Below are 26,300 nucleotides of genomic sequence, written 5' to 3'. Positions count from 1 at the left end.
TTGCCTATTTTTAGGCCCCTGTATGGCATGTGCTAGTGCCTGCAGCAGGTAGGAGACACTTATTCTGGGAGCCTGGGATGTCAGCTGGGAAGGCTGGTCCCCAGACCCTCTGAAGATGTGTGCAGATGTTGTAGCAGCTCTGCCCCTGGAGGGAGCTGGGTTGCTGTTAGTGCCTAGGCAGGCACCTCTCAGGCTTTGGGAGAACATGCTTTGACTCCTTTTGTCCTGGGGGCAACCTTCCTGGAGCATTGCACTACTTGTTTTCTGGCACGCAGGATACTGTCTGGGCTAGAGTGCTGGGGATCTGGCCACACTACTGGTTCCAGCCAACCTTGTAATGCTGCAGCCTTCTAGGTGGATTTGGAGAATGTTAGCAGGCCTTCAGGGATGTGGAAATAGAGGGGCTGTTGGGCCTCAGGGCATGATGTCCTCTGTTGGTCACTAGGCTCTCAAAATGGTGCTGCGTTGCAGCTGCTTGAGTCTCAGGGGATGTGTGGGATCCAGCATGATCTCTCCCTATTGAACAGTGCAGTTATGTGGACTCCAGGCAGCCCCCATATTAGTCTCAGGTCCTGCCAGGGCCAAGGGGCTCTCCTTTACCTAGGATTACAAGAGTCTTCAGTGGAACATGGACTTCCGGGGATTTCTTGCTTACCTTTTCTTTACAGCAAGGAGTCTATCCTGGCTCTGAGTGCATCTTAGCTAGGACAATTGCTTCATTTCCCTTTTTCTGTGCCTGAGAGATTCCCTGTCAGTTCTCTGCTGAATTACAGTGTTATTTTTTAGGAGCTCTATTTGATAGGTGGTTATCTAACAGCTGTTTTGGTTCTTAATTGTGGAGGAGGCAAGTGCCAGATACCTCTAGTCAGCCTCTTGAAGCCCCCTCATTAATTTTTTTTTTATCCATGTATTCTTGTAGTTCACTGATGTTCTTTAAGAGGATTATTCTGTATTTCCTATCTGTCCTTTCACAGATCTTTCTTCAAGGTCCTGTTGTTAGCGGCTTTGCTCATTTTATTTTGGAGGTGTCTTGATATCCTGATTTTTCTGATCCTTGTGTCCTTGTCTTGTTGTCTGCTCATTTGAGGAGAGCTACCTTTTTTAGTTTTTACAGTTTTGGCAGAGATGGACCTTCTCCATTTAGTCTGGCTTATAATTCTAGATGTGTCAGCTGGTAATGATCCTTGGTAGACAGAGTTTGCTGTTGGGTTCTCTAGATGACTGGCTGCTGCCTTTGCTCTGAGTTTGGGTAGGTCAGCTGACTGGGCTTTGCTATCGACTGAGAGCACTGGAGGAGCTCTGCAATGCATTTGAGCTCTGGATGGTAGTGCAATTGTCTTAGATGGAGAGGGTCACAAGATGTATTCTCTGGCTGTGTGATACTGCTATTTGAGTTCAGCAGTTGGACGGGGTTGCAGGAGAGGCCCTAAGTTTAGGTGGAGTTGCCCATCAGATGGATAGGACCACCTGCTTTGCTAAGTAAAAATGCATAGTTGACGTTAGACTCTTGCCTATGTGGGGCCTTGGTGTAGGCTTTGAAGCTGGACTGAGCACTGTTTAATCTCCTAAATGTGGCAGATTTAGCCCCTGCCTTTTGCCAAAATCTGCTGTAGTGGTCATCCTTGTCCTTGGGTGGGGTCTGAGGGTGGGCTTTGAGGTTGTGGGGAGTGTTCACTTCATTTACTTATGTGTAATTCCTCATGAGAAGACATTCAAGGTATTTTTTTTGTCTGTATGTCAATGCTTCAGTAAGTGGCACATATATATATACTGTATATATACACACACACATGCATACACACACATCTCCATATATTTATTCTAGTAAATCCTTTCAGTTTGAATCTGTTATACTCTAACAAGATTAGGTGTTACGATTAAACTTTTTTTGATAAGCCGTAGGCAAAAATATATAATTGTTTTCATTAAATTGTCTTCATTTCATTCGTCTTTTATTTTTTGTATTAGGCCATTCTTGCACTGCTATAAGTGAAATACCCAATACTGGGTAGTATGTAAGAAATGAGGTTTAATAGGCTCACAGTTCTACAGACTGTACAGGAAGCATAGCAGCATCTGCTTCTGGGGAGACCTCAGGAAGCTTACAATCGTGGTGATGTCACAGGATCCTTGCGGTGTTGCTTCGCCAGCTGGTGACCTCTTTGCCTGAGTTTTACTTGGGTCTGCTGGGCTTGTTCTGCCCACTTGGCCTGGCAGGCTGTGCTTGGCTCCCACTACTGGCCCGGATTCCATACCTGCCAACGGGGAGCCAGGTGCAGAGTGGCGAGGGGTGTGTGAGCGAGTGAGTGCTGGGTCTGGCCACTGTGCACAGCCAGGCATGTTGGCTGTGGCGGGACGGGCAGCTCCAGGTGCTGGCACGGGTGCTGGCTTCCCACAAGACTGCAGTTGGACCGGTCGTACTGCAAGTGGCTTCCACTGCTGGCACTGGGGATTGAGGTGGTGCCCAGAAGCTTGGAGACACCAGGAACTGCAGAGCCCCAAAGAGGGTGTCACAGCCCTGGCTAGGGGAACTCTTAGGTGGGCTCCCTTAAGGGCCACAGCTCTTCTTTCCTTCTGTCTTCTCTTCTTCTAGTCGCCCGCAACGTGGCAAGAGTGTGTAGCACCCTTTTTAGCCCTGTTTGTATTATAGCTCTTCCAGTCCTGCCACTTGGCAGGTCCTGAATTCTTGTCCTGTGTTCAGGAAGAATTAGGTACGTGGACAACTGGAGGGTGAGTAAGGTAAAGTGGTGTTTTATTGAGTGACAGTACAGCTCTCAGGAGACCCGAAGTGGATAGCTCCTATTTGCAGGCAGGTCCTGTCGAGTATACAGCTCTCAGCTGAGAGGGGACCCACAGTGGGTAGCTTCTCTCTGCAGGCAGGTAGTCCTGATATCTGCCCAAGTCTGGCTGAGTCCAGGGGTTTTTATGGGCTTTGGAGGGTAGGAAGTGCATGCTTATTGGTCCATAGGCAGCCATGGCTCAGCCTGGAGAAAGCACCATAAGTTGTCACTCTGGTCCACGGAACTGGGAGCCTGGGCCCCAGACTTCAGGCTGTCCCAGGCCTGAAGGAGGGGCTTCACTGGGGACACTCCCCTTTCTGCCCAGGAGCTGGTCTGCCTCCCACTGCCATCAACCTCCTATCCCTAGTGCCCAGGCAGTTCATGCTGAGGGGTGCCTGCAGGCCCACACTGAGCTGCCCTCAGCATCCCCTTCCCTCCTGTGCTCATTGGCCCCCAAAGTCCAGAGGGGGCTGAGGTGGCAGGGGGCTGGCGTGTACCCGAGCATGTGTACACCTGGCCAGGTTGTGACAGCGCCTCGCCTTGGCCTCAACTTTGCTCTAGAATTGGAGTGGGCACTGAGAGTGGAGAGGCTGGGCAGTGGGAGCAGACACTTCTGAGTGTGTGGGGGCATGGGGGCCTTCCTGGGCTCCTTAGAGTACAGGAATGCCCAGGTTTGCAGCTGTGGCTATGTGGCTGCAGCAGTGCTGGGGAAGGCAGGACTCCCGCCCCTCCAACTTGGAAGCGGGGTGGGGCTTCTGCCTGTTCCCAGCTCCCACCAGCTCTGTGGAATTTGCAGTCCCGGCTGTGCCTCCCCGACTGCAGCTGGCCTCTTTGCAGCAGCTGCTCCAGATGGGCTGCTGCTGCTGCCATCAGTGGAAAGCAAAGGGGGAGCAGGCACATCACATGGTGAAAGCAGGAGCAAGAGAAAGAGTGGGGAGGCTGCTACACACTCTTAACCAGATATAGCAAGAACTCACTCACTTATCATGAAGACGGCACCAAGCCGTGAAGGATCTGCTCCCATGACCTAAACACCTCTCACCAGGCCTCACCTCCAGCATGGGGATATAATTCACCATGAGATTTGGTCAGGGACAATTATCCAAACTTAATCATTTTTAGTGAATATGTTTTAAAAAATTTCTTATATGAGTTTCTGTTAGTATTTGTCCTTATTAGGGTGCTCATCTCTTATTCATTTTAAAAACTCTCATTAAAGGTATTGACTCTTTGTAATATGTATTGTAAATTGTTTTACAAGTTTGCTATACTACACTTTCTTTATAGTATCTTCGATATAGAAGACTTTTAGTTTATTTTGCAAAATATGTTAGTGTTTAACTCCTGTGTTTTGGCTTATCCCTGGCAAGACCTCTTTAACCCCAAATATGGAGATAAGTCAGCCAGCTACTGTTCTCATTTGTACTGCTTTAGATGAGCTATCAGTTCCTGAACAAGTCTGTAGATTACTTTCCTAATTGAAGTTCTGATTCTTTTTTTGCCCTTCCATTATAAATATTTATTAAGAACTCCCTTTTAGGTCAGACTGAGCAGAATGTTTTAGTATTTTTAAATTTTACTTCCCATTGGGATTTTTAGAAATATTTTATAACTGCTAATGTAAAGAAGTCTAATTTAATTTCCAAATAATATATACCGAATTGTATTAGAAAATAGGCTTGGGTGTGGTGACTCATACCTGTAATCTCAGTGCTTTGGGAGGCCAAGATAGGAGGATGGCTTGAGGTCAGGAGTTCAAGATCAGCCTGGGAAGCATAGCAAGACCCTGTCTCTACAAAAAAACTTTTAAAAAAAGAATTAGTCAGGTGCAGTACTGTGTGCCTGTAGTCCTATCTACTAAGAAAGCTGAAGCTGGAAGGTCGCTTGAGCCCAGGAGTTAGAGGTTACAATGAGCGATGATCAAGCCACTGCACTCCAGCATGGGTGACAGAGTGAGAACCTGTACCTAAAAATAAAAAAAAGAAGAAAAATATTTCATAAAATTATGTTTTACAAAAGTAATAAAGGTTTTATTGTAGCTAGCCACTCAGCAGGGATTGGTAATTAGCCTTGAGTGAAAGGGATCAAATTGCTATTTTAAATTGCAAGACTCTAATATAGACTTCCAACAGAGGGAGCCCAAAGCTTTTAAATGGAAGTGGAGGAGGTTTCATTTTTATTAATGTATTCCAGCTCTGTCATAGTTTCCTATATTCATGTCAGTTGATTTTCTTTTTAAGCTTTCCTTTGGTAATTTGGTAATGACAATAATCCACATAAACAATAAAGAAGATACTCTATTTTGAGATCATTTTCCCCTGTTAACTTAAAATTTCTCTTCTGTGTTTTATGTCATACATTTTCTTCTGACTAGCAATTTGAAAAACACTGATACAAATAGTACATATATCCTAAGTTCAACTCCTTTATGCTAGAAACATTAGTCAGTTTTGAATAAAATTACTAATAATGATACTCATTTGCATGGTTAACTCTTGAACATTTGCATTATATGGTTATCACTCTTTTCAAAATAATATTTCATTATTATCTATATGTAATTTATGTAAACATTTAAACTTTTTCCTAATTTGAACAATAATGCATATTTATATTAAAAGATATATAGAAAAGTATGAAATTGATATTACCCATAATCCATTCCTCAATAGTAAGCATTGATAATATTTTGATATGCTTTCATCTAAATATTTTTCTGGATTAAATGATTATAATCATGAAAAATGGTGTTATTTTTATTCATTTCACATTATCCTATTTTGATATTAATCTTTACTGTAGGCCTATGAGATAGATAGGAGAGCAATTAATATTTCTGTTTTATAAATGTGGAAACTTTTTGAGGTTCAAAGAGATTAAGTGGCAGAGGTAGAACTATAACACAGGTCTAATATATATCAGATGCATTTAAGTTAAAAAACATGTTAAAATAAACACCCAAATGTTCACCTTCTATTAAAAAATAGACTATTATCAGTATCACCGAAGCCTTCTGTGTTCCCCACTTTGCCCATTCTGTCCCATTCCCATGCATTCGCCTTAGAATTAACCACTTTTCTGAATTTTAAGTTTTATATAATTGTGAACTTTAGAAAAATGATTCAGGTTACTGAACAATATGTGTTACATGGCACGCATTTTTTTTGCCTAACATTTTTGTGAGATTCATTCATGTTGATGCATAGAGCTAGAGATCATCCAGTTTTACTTACGTATTTATTGTATTAATATTAAAAATAGATCTACCTACTTTTTATTGATGGAGTTTGGATTGTATCCAGTTTTTTTTCTGTCATAAACAATGCTCCTTTGGACATTTTCATTTTATATGTGTTGCCAGTAAATAGTATGTATCTGGATATTTCTCTTTTTACATTCAGTCTACATTTATTTTTAACTATAAGGCATAGTCTGTTTATATTTTATACTACTATTTTTCTTTATGCTTTTTATTTGGTCTGCTTGACTTTTTTTCCTTTCTTGTATTTTTTTTTTTTTTTTTTAGAGATAGGTCTTGCTATGTTGCCCAGGCTGGAGTGCAGTGGCTATTTACAGGCATGATTATAGTGCACTACAGCCTTGAACTCCTGGCCTCAAGTCAGCCTTCGAAGTAGCACACTATAGGTGTGCACCACTGTGCCCCACCCATTCTTGTATTTTAAAAATTAGTTATGTTTTGTTTTGTGTGTGTGTGTGTCGGGGGGGTGGTTTGCTTTACGTTTTAGAAGATTTAGACTCTTTCTATTTTTAAGTAGTTTTCTATAAATTATAATATACTTGATAGACCTATCAAAGTCCAAAGTTAATTAGTATCTGTGTTCTCATTTTGAATAATAGAGACTTTAATCTATTTTAAGTACATTCACATTATTGTACAACCATTACCACCATTCATTTTCAGAATTTTTTTCATTTTTACCAAACTGAAACTCTGTATCTGTGAAACAGGAACTCCTCATTCCTCTCTCCCCCTAAACCCTGACAGCCACCATTCTACTTTCTGTTTCTATGATTTCATGACCCTAAGTACCTTAAATAAGTGGAATCACAGTATTTGTGCTTTGCTAACTGACTTATCTCACTTAGCATAGTGTCTTAAAAGTTCATCTGTGTTGCAGCATGTGTCAGAATGTTCTTCCTTTTTAAGGCTGACTATATTCCATTTTATGTATCAACTAAATTTTGTTCTATTCATCTGTTGATAGATGGTGGTGTTGCTTCTACATTTTGGCTATTGTGTATAATGCCATTATGAACATGGGTGTTCAGTGTGTGTTTGTATCTCTCCTTTAAGTTCTTTTGGGTATATATCCAGAAGTGGAAGTGCTGGATCATATGGCAATCTATTTTTAGCTTTTTGAGGAAACATCATACTATTATTCATAGTGGCTGCACCATGTTACATTGCCACCAGCAGTGCACAAGGGTTCCAGTTACTCCATATCTCGCCAATACTTGTTTTCGTTTTTTTGATAATAACCATCCTAATGCATGTGAGGTGGTATCTCATTGTGATTTTGATTTTCATTTTCCTAATGAGTAGTGATATTGAACATCTTTTCGTGTTGTTGGCCATTTATATGTCTTCTTTAGAGAAATGTTTATTCAAGTACTTTGCCTGCTTTTGAATTGGATTTTTTTTGTAAGTTGTAGGATTTCTTTATATATTCTGGATACTGATCCCTTAATAGATAAGGGATTTGCAAATATTTCGTCTCATTCTGTGGGTTGCCTTTTTACTCTGATGAAGTCTACTTAATCTGTTTCTTTAGTTGACTGTACTTTTGTTGTCATATCCAGAAATGTTAACAAATCTAATGTGAAGATTTTCCCCTATGTTTTCTTCCAAGAATTTTCAAAACAGCTTTATGCCTTATGCTTAGGTCTCTGATCCATTTTGTGTTAATTATTGTATATGGTGTTAGGTAAGGGTACAGATTCATCGTTTTGCATGTGGCTATTCAGTTTTTCCAGCATCATTTGTTGAAAAGGCTGCCCTTTCCTCATTGAATGGTCTTGGTACCCTTGTTGAAAATCATTTGACCATGTATTTGAGGGTTTATTTCTGGGATCTCTATTCTGTTCTGTTGGTTTATGTGTCTGTTTTTATACTAGTACCACACTGTTTTGATTACCATAGCTTTACAGAAAGTTTTGAAATCAGAGAGTATTAATCCTGCAACTTTGTACTTTATTTATTTATTGGTAGGTTTTTTTTCTCTGAACACTTAAAAGATTTCACTCCACAGTGTTCTTACTTGCATGGTTTCTGAGAAATGAGATACACTTCTTGTCTTTGTTTTTCTATAGTTAAGGGCTTATTTTTTTCTGGATTTTATTAACTGTTTTTAAATCTTTGATTTTTTTGCAGTTTAATATGATATGCCTAGGTGTTATTTTTTGGGCATTTATTCTCTTTGGTGTTCTCTGAACTTGCCAGTCTGTGATTTGGTGTCTGACATTAATTTGGGGAAATTCTCATGCATTATTGCTTTGCATTTTTCCTCTGTTTCTTTACCTCTTTCTTCTTCTTATGATATTCCCAGTATGCCTATGCTACACCTATTGTAGTTGTCCCACATTTCTTCAATATTCTGTTACAGTTTTTTTTAGTCTTTTTTTCTCTTTGCTTTCCTGTGTTGGAATTTTCTATTTCTATATACTCAAGTTCAGAGATTCTTTCCTTTTCCATATCCTGTCTACTAGTGAGCCCATCCAAGGCATTGTTCATTTCTGTTACAGTGTTTTGATCTTTAGTATTTCTTTTTCATTCTTCATTACACTTTCTCTCTGCTAACATTGCCCATAAATGCTTATGTGCTGTATACTTTATCTGTTGATCATATTTGTTTTAAATTCCTAATCTGATAATTCAACATCTCTGACATGTCTGGTTCTGGTTCTGATACTTGTTGTCAAGCTGTGGTTTTTTTTCTTTTAGTGTGGCTTTTAATTTTCTTTTTGTTTTTTGTTTTTTTTGGATAGTTGGACATGATGTACTAGATAAAAGCAACTACTGTAAATAGACCTTTAGGAATGTGGTGGTAAGATGTGAGAGGAAGAAAAGCATTCTGTAGCCCTGTTAGGTTTCAGTCTTTTAACCCGTTTGTGCTTAGTGTTCTATTACTGGAACGCTACGCATGTGGAAGTTATTTATATCCTACTGCTAAAGGTTATCACCAAGCTGTGATTGCAAAAATTCAAAAAATTGCAACCTCAGGCATAAATGGGTTAGGGAGCCTTTGTCCTTGGCCTGTTAACTTTACAAGTGCTTCTCATTCTCTTCTGAACGCTTTGGTGCAACAGCATACCTGGAATATAATGAAGTTAGATATTTCCCTTCTCCCACATGGAAAGCTAGATGGTCTTGGAATATTGTATTTTCCTTGCTTTTCCTCACACAGAATGCTAGACGGAGCTAGAGTTGGGTATTTTTTATTTCCCCTGCTTGATTAGGCTCTAAAAAATAACTCATAGTTTAGGCTCTGGTGAAATAGTTTTTCTTGAGGGCAGGCCTTGTTAAGAACAGAATGCTCTGATATATTTGAAAATGTTTACCTTCCTCTGCTGAACCATGAGGGGATTTTTCTGATATTCACTGTGAGAACCTGGTTGAACTCCTGGAGATAAAACTCACAAAAGTGTGCGACCCCCTTTATGACTAAGTCCTCTGGGATTTTTAACTCTTAGACTTATGTACACTGAACCCTCAGCAATTTGTCAATTGCAGTTTAGGTCTTCATACTCCAATAGTAGTTACTGGGACTGTTTCTGCTTGTGGGTTTTTGCTTTAGTAAGTTGCGATTCTCTGTATTCACCTGGCTGTCTTTCTCCCATTTTGGGGGCAGCCATTCATCCTGTGACTTCACTTTTCTGTCACGTCCAGGAAGAGTTGTTGATTTTTCAGTTTTACCCGTTAGAATAGATAACTTCCAAGCTCCTTTCATGTTGGACTGGGAACTCCTGTGTATTGCACTTCGTTTGATGCAGTTTTGGGTTTAATTTCTCTTTTTTATTTTGATGCTCTTAGTTTATCATTTATTAAAAGTTTACCATGTATGTGGTTGAATCCGATCATATTTTTCTCTATAATTTCTTTACTTCCATTCTCAAGAAATTCTTCTTCCACAAGGCTAATAAATATAGTGTTTTTCTTCTGATGGTTGTTTAAAAAAAACTTACAACTTTTAATCATTAGCATATGATAGTTCATTTTACCTTAGAGTATTGGATATAGTTCTGAATTCTTTTTTTTCTCTGTTGTTACCCAGTTAGTCCACTACAACTGAATTTGAAAGCTTTGTTTCCCAGCTTTGTTTCAAATTCTTCTGTTTTTTTTCTTTTTGCATTTTTTAAATTATACTTTAAGTTTTAGGGTACATGTGCACAACGTGCAGGTTTGTTACATATGTATACATGTGCCATGTTGGTGTGCTGCACCCATTAACTCGTCATTTAACATTAGGTGTATCTCCTAATGCTATCCCTCCCCGCTCCCCCCACCCCACAACAGTCCCCAGAGTGTGATGTTCCCCTTCCTGTGTCCATGTGTTCTCATTGTTCAATTCCCACCTATGAGTGAGAACATGCGGTGTTTGGTTTTTTTGCTGTTTGCCAGCCATTTCTTATATACTAGTCTGTAGTACTATACTTTACTTGTTGATGTTACTCTGTATTATGTTTTATTATGAAATTAGTAGAACTAGTTCTCCTATTCCCTTCATTTATTGTACATTTTAATACCTTTTTGTATTTTAAAGATTGTAATAGAATATCAGTAACCTAAAAATTGCCATTTTAACCATTTTTAAGTGTACACTTCACTGCCATTAAGTACAGTCACATATTTGTGCAGCCATCACCACCATTCTTTTCCAGGACTTTTTCCTTCTTCCCAAACTGAAACTCTGTATCTATTAAACTCTAACTCCCCATTTTTCCCTTCTTCCAGTCCCTGGCAATCACCATTCTACTTTCTGCCTGTATGAATTTGACTATTCTAAATATGTCATCATATGAATGGAATATCAGTATTTGTCTTTTAGTTAGTGGCTTATTTTTTCTTAGCATAATGTCCTCAAAGTTCATCCATATTGCTGTGCAACCATTATCACAACTTTTTCATCTCAAGCAGAAACTGTGTTACCATTAAATAATAATTCCCCATTCTCCCCTCTCCTAATCCCCTAGTAGCCTCTAATCTACTTTCTGTCTCTGTGAATTTGTCTATTTTAGTTACCTCTTTAAGTGGAATCACACAATATTTGTCCTTTTGTGTTTGGCTGAGTTTACTTAGCATAATGTGTTCAAAGTTCATTCATGTAGCATTTATCACAAGTTCATTCCTTTTTATGGCCCAATAATGTTTTATTGTATGAATATACCACATTTTGTTTTTCTTTTCATTTCTTGATGGACCCTAAGGTTGTTTTCACTTTTTGGCTATTGTGAATAGTGTGCTACAGTGAACAGTGGAGTACAAGAATCTGTTCATGTCCCTGCTTTCAATTCCTTTGGGTATATACCTAGGAGTGGGATTGCTTGGTAACTTTGTGATTATGTGTTTAGCTTCTTCTTCTTTTTTTTTTTTTTTGAGATGGAATTTCGCTCTTGTTGGCCAGGCTGGAGTGCAATGGCATGATCTTGGCTCACCGCAATCTCTGCCTCCCGGGTTCAAGCGATTCTCATGCCTCAGCCTCTGAGTAGCTGGGATTACAGGCGTGCGCCACCACGTCTGGCTAATTTTTGTATTAGTAGTAGAGACGGAGTTTCTCCGTGTTGGAAAGGCTGGTCTCGAACTCTCGACCTCAGGTGATCCGCCCGCCTCAGCCTCCCAAAGTGCTGGGATTACAGGCGTGAGCCACTGTGCTCGGCCTGTGTTTAGCTTCTTATATCGCAGTTCTCTATTTAGCTTTTTGAGGAACCACCAAACCATTCCACAGTGACTGCACTGTTGAACATTCCCACCAACAATGTACAGAGGTTCCAATTTTTCTACATTTTTGCCAATGTTTAATTTTTTTTTAATGAAAAAAAATTTTTTTTTAAATTACTCTGTCCTAATCTGTGTGAAATGGTATGTTGTTGTTTGGGCTTGCATTTCCTTAGTAATTAGTGACGTTGAACATCTTTTCATGCTAATTGGCCATTTGTATGTCTTTGGAGAAACATCTCTTCAAATACTTTGCCCATTTTTTAATTGTTATTTATTTTTTGTTGTTGAGCTGTAGGAGGTCTTTATTATTATCAGTATTAATCCTTTAATATATATGTGGTCTGCAGATATTTTCTCCCATTCTGTGGGTTGTCTTTTCACTAGTGTCCTTTGATAAACAAAAATTTTTTATTTTTATTTTATTTTTTTTGAGACAGAGCCTCATTCTATTGCCCAGGCTGGAGTACAGTGGCACAATTGTAGCTGCCTCCTTGAACTCCTGGGATCAAGTGATTCTCCCCTCAGCTTCCTGAGTAGCTAAGACTACAGGGGCATACCATCATGCCCAGCTAATTATTAAATTTTGTGTGTGTGTGTGTGTGGGTGGGGTTTCATTATGTTCCCCAGGCTGTTCTTGAACTCCTGGCCTCAAGCAATCCTCACTCCTCAGCCTCTCAAGTAGCTGGGATTACAGGCGTCAACTACCATGCCCAGCCATAAGTTTTTAATTTTAACGAACTCCAATTTATCTTTGTTGTTGACTGTGTTTTTGTTGTTATATCAAAGAAATCACTGCCAAATCTAATGTCATAAAGATTTCCCCTATGCATTCTTCTAAGAGTTTTATAGTTTTCTGCCTTATATTTAGGTGTTTGATCCACTTTGAGTTAATTTTTGTAGATGGTGTTAGATAACTGTCCAACTTCTTCCTTTTGCGTATGACTATCCTATGTTCACAGCACCCTTTATTGAAAAGACTGTCCCTTCCCTATTGAATGGTTTCAGCATCCTTGTCAAAAATCTTTTGAGCATATATTTGAAAGTTTGTTCCTGGGTTCTGTTTCCTATTTCTATGGTCGATATGTCTCTCTTTATTCTAGTACCACACTATTTACATTTTTATAATTTTAAAGTATATTTGCTTGGCTATTTAAAAAAATTCTTAGAATTTTGTTGCATTGGAAAATATTTATTTTGAGCTTTTATTACATTTACTTGTTAACTTGAATAATGTGAATATTTATATTTCTTGTTCAGGAACTTGGGTGTTTCCAGTCCATTCATTTCCTTTTCTTATAAGAGGATGGAAGCTAACAGTGTTTGAACATTGCTGTCCTTATCTTTAAACACGTGACTTTCCACCATGTACAGTTTAGAACCAGATTGTCATATTCTGCAAAAAACTGTTATTTGGATTGAGATTATATTACAGATGTGTTTGGCTTCACTGTATGTGCATTTGAATCATATGACATTACCTTTTGAAAATACTTACTCGTTTTTATTTTTGGTTTCATGCCAACTACTTAATGCTTAGCATTTAGTCAAGAAAATCCTCTATTATAAAGTCTTTTTTCTACAACCATATAACTTTTAATGTGATTTACATGTGAAATCTTATTTTGTTTTTCAGTGTTCATTGTGCTAGAAAAACAAGGACTGTTACACTGTTTGCTTCTTATATCAGGGGAAACATAAGTACCTAAGCATCTTTTTAGATCGTCTTTTAGGTCACATTTTATTTTTGTTTATAGTGCCTGTAGTGATAATTCTTTCAGGGAGGACAAATTTTTTTTGACTTCTCTTTTGGTTTTCATTTTCAGTAAACAAAATTCTATGGTATAAATTTGCTTAGATGCCCTTATTCTTCAAGAATGATTCTTGAGGGTTGAGGAGTGGAATGATTTGACTCAGTCAGAACCTCTTTGCAAGTGAAATTGGCTCACCCTTACGATTTTGATTATTTTGGCCTTTTAATTTCCAATCTGAAAATAAAGAAAATTTTACCAAAGTAAATATGAAAATGAGCAGTGTAATAGCAGCAATAACCCTTTCTTTAACTATGATGCTACACTGGTGATGTTTGGATACTGTAGCTTTTTTTAATTTATAAGTCATTTTTAGCCTTCCAAATAATTCTCTCAAAACAAGGAAGCATTACGTGTAATTGGTCTTTATAGTCCTTGTTTTTGACTTATACTAGTTGCCTTAGTTGTAAATAATTTATATTTTTTAAAATTATGAAATACTTCAAATATGTACATAAGTATAGAGAATAATATGCCAGTACATATCACTCAGATTTAACCAATATAATTCCTATTTTTTTCAGATTTAAATTTGTTTTTAAAGAAGTATTATAGAAAGTTGAAAACTTATTTATTTTATATTCCCTGATTCTAATACTCTCCCTCTTTAGAGTTATCTACTACCCAAATAGGCTTGAATCCTTCCAGTCTAAGTTTTTATATTTTGTTTCATATGTATGCACTTATACATTATAGTATGTTTTATATTTCTAAATTTTTATTAGTAGTAGCATTGTGACTATCATTCCAAAATTTGTTATTTTACCAGTACCTTAGACTTTAAATTATTTTCTCTGTAGGTAAAATTTATTACCACATACTACTGAAAATTTGTTACCATACTTTTGGTATATGAACCACGCTTGAAATATATTAACATTCAGCTTTGGCTTATAATTGTTTGACTATACATAGGTTTAATTATTGAGGTACTTGTGTCCTTGGAATTTTACTTTTTAAACCTAACTTATTTAATACTTGTATAGTATTACTCTTTTGCTCATTTTGCATGTACACAATCCTCCAATTTGATATCTAATTTTTTTCCCCCTAAACACACATGGGGAATTTAAAGGTAGAAAAGGGAGGATAACTTATTTCTTAAATCTGAGTTCAATATTTTTTTTACTACCCAGATATTATAGTCTGCCATGTGGGACTGTGTTTGTAATGTGTTGGATTTTTAAATACATGCTAGTTGGCTTCTAAATTCATTTGGGCTTTATTAGAATTGAGTATAATACAGTTCTCTTTTGCAGGGGCTCACAACGAAGTAAGACAGTAGATGACAATTCTGCAAAGCAGGCTGCGCACAATAAAGAAAAACGAAGAAAGGATGATGGCATTTCTCTTTTAATATCTGATACTCAGCCTGAAGGTTTGTGAACCTTAGAAAACTGTTGGAATTTGAATTTTTTCTTATTGTATTAATAATAATTTTTGTTATAAATAAATTATTTTATTTTACTTTGAAAGGATATGTGAAAGTAAAGGGAGATTATTTGGCAACACAAATAAAATTGCTAAACCTACTCTTTATGTAGCGTAGTACTCATTTCTAGATTTATTTACTAATCCCAAAAGTTAAATTTTAATATATTTTTTTCTTCTTTGGGGAGACTTGGATATAGCTATGAAGTTATGTTAATTTAGCTGTTTCTAAGTGTTGTTTCCATGGATATTAATGTTACTGCTAACTGGGTTTTTATTATTAGCTAATCACTGTCTATTTGCCTGCCATGAAATACATTCTCTATTCATTAGAATTTCTCTCAACTTCAGGAGGATGCCAAACAAGCCACTATTAGCAAATTTGAAGGTAAATACTTCCTAGACTTGTGAAAATTTTTTGTAGGCCTCCTTGCATATAGGATTTATGATTCAACTTCTTTTTCTTTTTTGCCTCTCTTTCAAGAATTAAAAATATTTTACTGATACTTGAAGAAAAACAATTTTACTACATTATTTATTTGTGAAACTAACAGCTTTAGGGGTCTGTTGGATTATTGATAGCTTCAAATGTTGTTGAAGTCTCTTTGTTGCTTGCTTTCTTTCTTGCTTTTCTCTTTTTCTTTTTCTTTTTAAGACAGGGCCTCACTCTGTCACCCAGGCTGGAGTACAGTGGCATGATCACACATGATCACAGCCCACTTCAGCCTCTACCTCCTGGGCTCAAGTGATCCTCCCACATCAGCCTCCTGAGTAGTTGAGACTATAGTCATGCACCACCACGCCTGGCTAATTTTTTGTATTTTGCAGAGACAAGGTCTTGCCATGTTGCCCAGGCTGGTCTCAAACTCTTGGGCTCCAGTGATCTGCCTGCCTCGGCTTCCCAAAATGCTGGGATTATAGGCATGAGCCACCGCGCTTGGCCACTGTTTTATTTTTGAGTGATTTCATAAGTTATTCACAATACAAAAAAATCTTTTGATGATGCTGTGCAAAAATTCATTACACTTCATTTGGAGCACAGCTATTTAAAGATTCTTTTTAGTAGCCTTTTTAATAGAAAAAAATTTAAAATGAAACTAGAGTAATAACTTTTATTTGTACAAGAAACCAGCTGAAACTCTTATAAAGGCAGTCTTTGGAGAATGTGCTGTGACTTTGTACAGACAAGCTTCCAATTAGTCACTGTCAGTGTATAATGAAAAACATTTATTTTCTTATAAACTGTACTTTTCTTAGAAGTAATTACAATCATCTCTCTGTATCTTTGTGTTCTGCATCTGTAGATTCAACCTAGCAAAGATGGAAAATATTTGAAAAAAACTTCAATAAAAATAATACAATCATAAAAAATACATATAACAACTACATAACATTTATGTTGTATTGGGTATTATAAGTAATCTAGAGATTATTTAAACTATACAGGAGAATGTATATAGGTTATATGCAAATACTATACCTTTAGGGGCTTATGGATCCATGGATTTTGGTATCCTGGGTCCCTGGGACCAATCCCCTGAGGATACTGAGGGATGACTGTATTGATTACCAAGTAAAAATGTAAGTATTTGTACAAGTGGGCTCAGTTCAGGTACTATCAAGACAAAGATTCCTACTCTACGCAGGAAAGCAGTAGAATGTGAGGACTAACAGTCCTCACATTGACTTGAGTAAAATACTTTCTGATTTGTACCCAGGAGTGTTACCTCAAGATCACAGTGGCATTTTAGACATGCATCAGGGAAGAGTACATGACAAAAGAAACATTTTTTAGTTTTTCAGTATCCCTGAAGGTACCACTACTGGTAGGGAAAGTGTTTCTAATACAATTAGCTATTGAATCTTTATTAAAGCAGTGTTTACTCTCCTACATCTGATACCAGTTATTTTTTAAAAACCTGTAAATTAATGGAAATTCTGAATGAAATCTTAGGTGTACCATTTTTTTCCATAGCACATTAAGTTTGCCTTGTGGAATTTGCTTTCGCCAACATAATACCTTGGAAATACTTAGTATTCTGTTGTTTACAGGATTTTATCACCTCTTTAGTTTTATATGCTAGTAATATTTGCAGGTTAAATTATATATTATGCAGGTGGAATTCTATTTTTACAATATTTCATTCTATATAATAAAGTTATTCCTTTTTCCATGAGACAGGCTTGACTGATGTGCAAATAATAAATTGTTTAAAAGAAAACTCCTGTATAATCAAGTTTTTCTCAAGCCCCTTTCCTTTCATGAATCATTTTACTGTAGTATAATATTTATGTTTAGAAATTATAGTTTGATACATTGTGTGTAGAAATTGTATTAGACCACTTTTATAGTTTACAATATTATGTATAAAATTTAATGTGCTATCCTAAATATTGTGTTGATGATTTGGGGGGAGTTTTATTTCCCTTAGGGAGTAAGGTGTTTTCTCTGGAAATTGAAAGGCGATTGACTATCTTGGAATTTTTACCCTCAATCCTGTTCCAGTGCCTTCCTTTAAGTAATGTCAAAGACAAATTATCATGAATATTAGTTATTAGGAATTGTTGAAGCTACAGTAAAAGCAAGAATAGTTTGAAGAGAAGATGTATGGTGTTGAAGAACGTTCCGTGAATGGAAAAGTCAGGCCAGTCAGATGAATTGAAAATTGTGAATTAAAGGCAACTGCTTTGTGACTTGCTGTGTATAAACTTTGAGTTGGTACTTGTATGACATAGATTCAGAAAGCAAAATAATTCAGGATAACTTTTAGTCAATTAGGTGGAAACTTTTGGAAGGTATTTTTGTACAGTACATATATTTGATAACAGAAATATTAAATATTTTTAGTAATGATTGGCATGAGTTTCAAAATGATGTCTTGTTGACTTAAAAAAGGAAGTACTTCTCTAGAATGATGGATTTATTGGAGACTTAAAATGACAGGGTCTTGATTATTGAAAAGAAGAAATAAACTGGCAAGTAAATTGGTAACCTTGTGAATGATCACATATTATAGCCAGCTACAGAGCAAAGGTATTTTGGCTCCTTTTAAAGAGCAGTGATCAGCACTCTTTCAAATTATAGTCCCTTTCCACTAAAAATATGTATTTATGTAAATTACATTTTAAAGGACTTAGTTTATAAAGTCACATTGAATTATCAAACTTTAAGACATGAATTTTCTGGATTTTAATAAGACCCCCCCTTTTTATTATTATTATTATTATACTTTAAGTCCTAGGGTACATGTGCACAACGTGCAGGTTAGTTACATATGTATACATGTGCCATGTTGGTGTGCTGCACCCATTAACTCATCCTTCACATTAGGTATATCTCCTAATGCTATCCCTCCCCCCTCCCCCCACCCCCCACCCTACGACAGGCCCCGGTGTGTGATGTTCCCCTTCCTGTGTCCAAGTGTTCTCATTGTTCAATTCCCACCTATGAGTGAGAACATGCGGTGTTTAGTTTTTTGTCCTTGCGATAGTTTGCTGAGAATGATGGTTTCCAGCTTCATCCATGTCCCTACAAAGGACATGAACTCATCCTTTTTTATGGCTGTATAGTATTCCATGGTGTATATGGGCCACATTTTCTTAATCCCCCTTTTTTTTTTTGATAGTATGGCCAAATGCATTTATAGCAAATGGAAAAACAGTTTGGTGGCTTTGCTTTGGCTACTATCAAAAAGGATATTTCTTCTTTATGTATTTTTCTCACCTCACAACTATTGTATAATGAACATTTACTTGGTATATACCAGTTAAAATAGGGCATGCCTTTACCTTCATCCAGTGTCACTATGAGAATTTAACAGTACATTTCTGTTTTAATGAGCTTTGGAAGTAGTATAGCAATTCTGATGATGTTACTTCGAGCTTTTCTAAAAGAGATTCTCTCTATACTTTTTTGTCCATATTTATGCTTCATTTGTTTTTTAAGACCTTAACAGTGGAAGTAGAGGTTGTGATCATCTCGAACAGGAAAGCAGAAACAAGGATGTTAAATATTCTGATTCAAAAGTGGAACTCACTCTGATTTCCAGGAAGACAAAGAGAAGGCTTAGAAATAATTTACCTGATTCTCAATATTGTACTTCTTTGGATAAGTCAACAGAACAGACAGTAAGTAGAGGTATTTAGATATTATAGGAAATAATTTCATGCTATGATAAAAATGAGTTGACTGTGGCCAAATAATGTTCCTCTAGCTTTCAGCTTTTATTATCAGATTTCTTTAGTTTTTGGTTCACTGTTAGCTTTATTATTAAAAAACAATTTTAAATGTAACTTTTCTTGGTGATACAGAGTTATTGGAACACATTTCAAATACTATGAATGATTAAAAAAGTTAAAATTGCTTATTTTCTTGTATCGCTCTTTCCTTAGTAGGTAGTTGTACATCCTTCAGACTTTTCTTTTTCTTTATTTCAGCCAAATACTATTCATACTGTCTAGTCATTTTTTTTTTTGCTTGCTCTGTAAAATTATTATTAGATTTATTTTATCAGTAGCAATTTACTTACCAAATTCTTTAAGCTTCTGTTTATCTAGAGTTTAGGGAATTTATTCTAAGTAAAGAATTATCATATTAAATACATACATTTTCTATTTTCAAAGACTTAGTATATAAGTAGCAATAAAACAGTAAGACAGCTTTTCAATTTTTTTGATCCATAAATCATTTCAGGACCTTGTAATGTTTTTGGGTTGTAATTATAAACATCATTCAGATTTATACAGTAAATGAGATATTGAAGGCAGTGGTTGATTTTCATAATTTTTAATGTTGTTATATTGTTAATTTTTGAATTTTTTTACCAAAGTAGTTTTACCAAAGTAGTCACATTGGCATTATTACTTTTGCAAAATAAAAATATGTAAATAGATCTTCTCATTCTAAAGTTGACTTAGATCATGGGAGACCGTCTGACAAAGCATTTGTAATGATGGAAATCTCCCAATTTCACCCTTTAAAAAATTATCAGGCATCAGATTGGACAGACCAAACCTTGTATCTTTAAATTTGGGAGACATTGGCAAGTATAATGTAGTATAATTGTTTAGTTTTCTATCCATGTAGTTATAGAAGTGATATAATATTTTTACTTTTTTTAGGAATATAAAAATGGTTTAAGCAAGCCAAATTTGAAAAATGCTATTTTTTTCTATGTGTTTATGTTTAGAAAAAACAAGAAGATGACTCAACAATATCCACTGAGTTTGAAAAGTCAAGTGAAAACTATCATCAGGATCCAGAACTGCCTGAAGAAATTACAACTAAACCTACAAAAAGTGATTTTACTAAACTATCCTCACTTAACAGTCAGGAGTTGACTTTGAGTAATGCCACCAAAAGTGCCTCTGCCGGTTCAACCACTGAAACTGTTGAGAACTCTAATTCCATTGATATTGTGGGGATTTCTTCCCTGGTTGAGAAGGATGAGAATGAGTTGAATACCACAGAAAAGCCTATTCTAAGAGGACATAATGAAGGGAACCAATCACTGATCTCAGCTGAACCAAGTAAGTGACAGGAGGATTATAAAGTTACTTAATTTCCTCTGCTTTACTTAGTTATTTTTTTATTCTTCTTGAACAAATTTGGCTAAGGCCATAAGCTGTTTATGACATCATTGTGGAATATATTAACTTTAGGAAAAAAGGGCTTGGGGTTTGGGGTCTCCTTCATGAGTTTTAAAATATAGATTTAGGTAAACTAATGGAGGACTTGAAAACAGAAGTAATTTTTTTCTTACATTAGTAAGTACACTGTCATCTCAATAGTTTTAAAATAGATTAAAGACCATCATTACTGTCATTTGGTTGATGAAGTATGCAGAGTTTAAGTGCTATCTGATTATTATCATTAATTTTGATTTAATCAGCTTCTGAGTAGTTGATGCTATCACATGGTACAAAGAAATTCCAAAGGTTTTAAAGGATCTCCAGTGAATACTCTCCCACATCTTCCCCTAGTTATTAATTTCCCATTCCTTGAAGCAATTCATGTAACAGGACTTAAAAGTACAATTTAGAGTGATGGCACAATACACTGTTAGAACTAGAATTTGTTACTAAGGCCTCCTCATGGCTTTATCCATTTTTAAACATCTTTATTCTTTAGAAGGTAAGGGTACAGGTAACTGCTGAATAATTGCGCTGATATAGAGTCATTGTCTGTAACTACTATAAATCAGATAATAACTGATAGGCCTGTTTCTAAATTGAATAAATTTAGATGATTAAGTTTAACAGGATTATTAAAAATAAATTGCATTAATTAGAAAGTTCTTTTTTTTTTTTTTGAGACAGAGTCTCTCTCTGTTGGCCAGGCTAGAGTGCAGTGGTGCGATCTTGGCTCACTGCAACCTCCCCTTCCTGGGCTCAAGTAATCTCCTTAATCAGCCTCCCAAGTAGGTGGGATTATAGGCATGTACCACCATGCCTGGGTAATTTTTGTATTTTTGCTAGAGACAGGGTTTCACCATGTTGGCCTGGCTGATCTTGAACTCCTGACCTCAGGGAATCTACCCACCTCAGCCTCCCAAAGTGCTGGGATTACAGGAGTGAGCCACTGCTCCCGGCCAAAAGTTCTTTTTTTGATATGTGATTGTTACACATTTAAAATACATTTTTCGTCTGGGTGCAGTGACCCACACCTATAATCCCAGCACTTTGGGAGGCCAAGGCGGGAGGATCACCTGAGGTCAGGAGTTTGAGACCAGCCTGGCGAACATGGTAAAACCCTGTCTCTACTAAAAATACAAAAATTAGCTGGGCATGGTGGCGCATGCCTGTAATTCCAGCTACTTGGGAGGCTGAGGCAGGAGAATTGCCTGAGCCCGGGAGGTGGAGGTTGCAGTGAGCCGAGATGGGGAGACTGTGTCTCAAAAAATAAATAAATAAATAAATAAATAAATAAATAAATATTTTCTTTTCCATTTTAGTTGTTGTTTCCAGTGATGAAGAAGGACCTGTTGAACATAAAAGTTCAGAAATTCTTAAGTTACAATCTAAGCAAGACCGTGAGACAACTAAGGAAAATGAGAGTACTTCTGAATCAGCATTGTTAGAACTACCATTGATTACATGTGAATCTGTACAGGTAATTTATTTCTGTCTTCTCATAGATTAACAATGAAATGTACACTATTGGTTAATGACTGTTATTTGTTTTATCAAGCTGAATATTGTAATGAAAATTACAAATTTTCTTAGTTTGAATTTTCAGACAACTTTTATAGTAGTTTGAGTGAAATATGTAGTTGTCTTTATTTTGAAATGAAAAGATTATGCCATTTTCTTCTGGTGATTTATATTTTTCAGTCTGAATAGTCTATTACTTGAATATTTTTCTTTTTTTATGGCTTTCATTGGACATTTGACTAACATTTTGTAGAATTAAACACATTTTCTAGTATTTATATGTCTGGTCTTGGAGTATTATGGCTACTTGGAATTACTCCTTTTCCTCACATACTATGAAGGCAGTATGATATAGAGGAAAGAACATGGCTTTGGAGATATAGGTCAGAAACCTATCAAGTTTGGTAAGTCCTCTGCCTCTTCATTCTTACAGAAAATCATAAATGGAAGTGTGTTAGTTTAATATCAGTCGATTAATTCAGTCCTTTGAAGAGAGGAAGTCTAAAATAAGGTTCAAATCATTTATTATCAGTATTATTTCTTTCTTTCTTTCTTTCTTTCTTTCTTTCTTTCTTTCTTTCTTTCTTTCTTTCTTTCTTTCTTTCTTTTCTTTTCTTTCTTTCTTTCTTTCTTGAGACAGGGTCTTGCCCTGTCACCCAGGCTGGAGTGCAGTGACATGATCATGGCTCACTGCAGCCTCAGCCTCTTGGGCTCAAGCATCCCTCTCATTCAGCCTCTCAGGTAGCTGGGACCATAGGCTCATGCCAGCATGCCTGGCTAATGTTTTTAAAATATATACTATTTTTAGAGATGAGGGTCTCTCTTTGTTGTCCAGGCTGGTCTCTAACTACTGGGCTCAAGCAATCCTCCTACCTCCACCTCCCAAAGTGCTAGGATCACATGCATGAGCTACCGCTCCCAGCTGGTACTCTTTCTTATTATTAGTCTGTGATTATTCTATTTGTAAGAAAAGATCATTGACCACCAGTGCAGAATTATGGTAAACTTATCTTGTTTTGTTTTTGAATAATGTCAGAGGCTGTTATTTTGCAGAGTATGATGAAGAGTTGGCCCGATCTATGAAAACAGTTTGGTCTGATTATTGTTTCATGGGTATTTTCTTTTGTATTTGGTATTCCACGTAGAAATCACCTCAGCAGCTTTGTTCTGAATTTTTGCAAAAATGTAACCATTTTTGCCAGATGGGGTCAATATCCTACTTGATGGTTTAGTTGCATATATAATTAAAAGTGTCATTATTGATAATGAATTTAAACTTGTAGAAGAATTAGGTCTTGGCAGGGTATAAATTGACAATGTAGTATGAAATGATCATATTATAAGAAAATAACATACCTTGTGGAATTTACTACATTCATAATCACAACCAAGCAGCCAATACTGTGGAGATCTACACAGACATATAAGGCAGAATGCCACATCTCTATGCTCTCTCTTGTTCCAGTTTTAAATGAATTATGAGAAATATGGATTGGTCATTTTTAGGAGCCAGCTAGTTTTTACAAAATGTGAAACCCAATGAGAAATTATTTCTATACCAACTTCTCATTTTATCACTAAAAAAGCCCACAGTTATTTGTCTGACTGATGTTGGAGCTACCTGATTTGATTTGATTGATTGATTCCCTTTTTTACTTAGGGAATAAGAAGATATTAATAGTATACTAAGCAATAAAACATGAGAATGACAAAGCAATTCAATTAAGCAGGTAAATGGCGTTATGAGCTGGGTTTAAAATAATGAGTACGATATATGTTTTAGATAAGGATTAGTCACATTTGCTAGAGGTAAGAGGGGAGTGAGTACATATGCATAATAACTGCTTTAGTAGTAATCTGTTTGGTGATGTGTGATGTTACGGATAATGTGCAGAGGTTAGGTACATTTGAAAAAGTTGAAAAGTCATCTGAAAGTAGTGTAAATTTCAGAAGAAACAGTGGGAGAGAGTTGCTGCTGATATTGCCTGGTTTTCTATTATAATTTAAAAGCAAAGTTATATAGTCACTTGAGTGGAAGTGATATGATTTTTGAGGTTTTAGGCAAGTATAAGCCACTTCTGGTTGGTTGTCTTCAAACATAGAGTATACAATAAAGCATATAAATTTGATATAACAGATGGTTCTTAGGTACTTACATTCCTTCATGGCGTATTAAAAGTGCAGTAGCACACAGGCATAAAGATGGGAACAATAGACATTGGAGACTCCAAAAGTAGGGGGAGGGATGAGGAGAGCCAGGGCCATAAAACTTCCTGTTGGGTATTATCTGGGTGACAGGTTCAATAGAAGCCCAACCCTCAGCATCACGCAATATTATCCTTGTAACAAATCTGCACATATACCCCCTGAATCTAAAATAAAAAAATTTTAAAGTGCAGTAGCAAGAACATTATTTTGGTTAATGGAAACAATTTTATGTGGTTGAAGTGACACTGGACCTGGAGAGAGAAACCTGTGTTTGAATCTTTGTTTTGCTTCTTACTAATCGCATGATTTTAGGCAGGTCGCTTAACCAATCTAAACATCTGTTAACTTTATTTATGAAATGGGAAACTGAAAAACCTGCCTATAGGGTGGTTGTGGGGATTAAAAGAGATAATATATTTAAAAACCTATTTTAAACAAAAGTACAATATATGTTTAAAACTTTCTTCTGTCAAGTTAAAAATGAATAAAACCTATTAGAGACTATTGAATGTGAAACCATGGCTTCGATACAGAGGAGTATATATTTCTGGAGCTTAGGCTGTGGAATTAATTTTGGATTCAGCTATTTAGTGTAATTTTCTCAAAGGTAAGTCATATATTTTTTCAGAAAAAAAATCTAGATAGCTATTTCTTCACAGTAAGTACAGTATAAAGTTCTTCAAAAATTCACTAATAGTAATTTAAAGAAGAATTTGATGGTGAAAGTCATTTTCAGCATTTATACAATACTTAAGAATTATATGCATTTTATGATTTATTCCTTGTTAGATGTCATCTGAATTATGCCCATATAATCCTGTCATGGAAAACATTTCCAGTATTATGCCTAGTAATGAGATGGATCTACAACTGGATTTTATATTTACTTCTGTTTATATTGGTAAAATAAAAGGAGCTTCTAAAGGTTGTGTTACAGTAAGTATATTTTCTTTAATTTTCTTTTAGTTTGGATCTTGGACAAGGCATTTTAATTTTTTTCCTTTTTTTTCTTAGTACAAATAAGAATAGAATTAAGGTTTATTTTAAATGGGACACTTTGGATATGTTGAAAGTCATTATACCTAATTTGAAATGTGTCTTTCATTCTCCCCTCCTAAAATCCTACCTAATCTGACTACTCTAATGAAAATCATGTGTGAAAAAAAATCACATGTATTGATAATCTTTGGGTTCTAAAAGTTATTTGATGGTAAAGTAAAATTTTTTTCAAGGTATAGTTTGGAGCATAAAGAAGAAGTCTTGTTTTGCCAGTTTAAACGGTTGTAAACTGACTTCTCCAAATTTCTAAATTAAGGATATCCAGGAACTAATCCTACTCTGTTTTTCTAATTAAAAAAGAAAATACTCCTCCTCACCTACTGTATATGAAAGTGAGACTGGATTCTACTGGGTTCTCTATTTATTTTTTTTTTTTTGGGTGGGACAGAGTCTCACTCTTTTACCCAGGCTGGAGTGCAGTGGCGCACTCCACTGATCTTGGCTCACTGCAACTTCTACCTTCTGTATTCAAGTGATTCTTGTGCCTCAGCCTCCCGAGTAGCTGGGACTACAGGTGCGTGGCACCACACCTGGCTAATTTTTGTATTTTTTGGTAGAGATGGAGCTTCACCATGTTCGCCAAGCCAGTCTTGAACTCTTGGCCTCAAGTGATCCACCTGCCTCAGCCTCCCAAAGTGCTCAGATTACAGGTGTGAGCCACTGTGCCCAGCCAGTTCTCTATACTTTCTTACCATTTTGACCTTTTAAAATCCTAATCATCTTTTAAAGCTTCTCTGATATACTGACTCTTCCAGGAAACTTTCCCTAATCCCTCCTTTTCAGACAGAATTAACTTCTCCCTTTGCTATACACTTATAACACTTCATTTTACTTCTAAGATTTATTCTGTGTGTTTTATAATTACTTATATTCTTATATAAACTTCTCCATTAACCTTTTAAGCTG

The 26,300-nt window shown here is 36.3% G+C and overlaps 1 protein-coding gene across 12 annotated transcripts in view; it reads left to right on the top strand.

Moving 5' to 3' along the window:
- The window catches only part of SENP7 (SUMO specific peptidase 7), a 201,596-nt gene that overhangs the window by 138,782 nt on the left and 36,514 nt on the right, over window positions 1-26,300 (top strand). For all 12 annotated transcript variants that reach the window (XM_008975419.5, XM_003821924.6, XM_003821922.6 and 9 more), the window contains 5 exons: window positions 14,804-14,922; window positions 18,922-19,103; window positions 20,165-20,504; window positions 21,929-22,086; window positions 25,125-25,271. In XM_008975419.5, coding sequence (XP_008973667.2) covers window positions 14,804-14,922; window positions 18,922-19,103; window positions 20,165-20,504; window positions 21,929-22,086; window positions 25,125-25,271 — 946 coding nt within the window. The remainder of the gene's footprint in view (window positions 1-14,803; window positions 14,923-18,921; window positions 19,104-20,164; window positions 20,505-21,928; window positions 22,087-25,124; window positions 25,272-26,300) is intronic.

The sequence above is a fragment of the Pan paniscus genome, chromosome 2, assembly GCF_029289425.2.
Source record: "Pan paniscus chromosome 2, NHGRI_mPanPan1-v2.0_pri, whole genome shotgun sequence".
Lineage (NCBI taxonomy): Eukaryota > Metazoa > Chordata > Mammalia > Primates > Hominidae > Pan > Pan paniscus.
The sequence above is the reverse complement of the archived record's forward strand: the minus strand, read 5'-3'. Positions and strand labels throughout refer to the sequence as shown.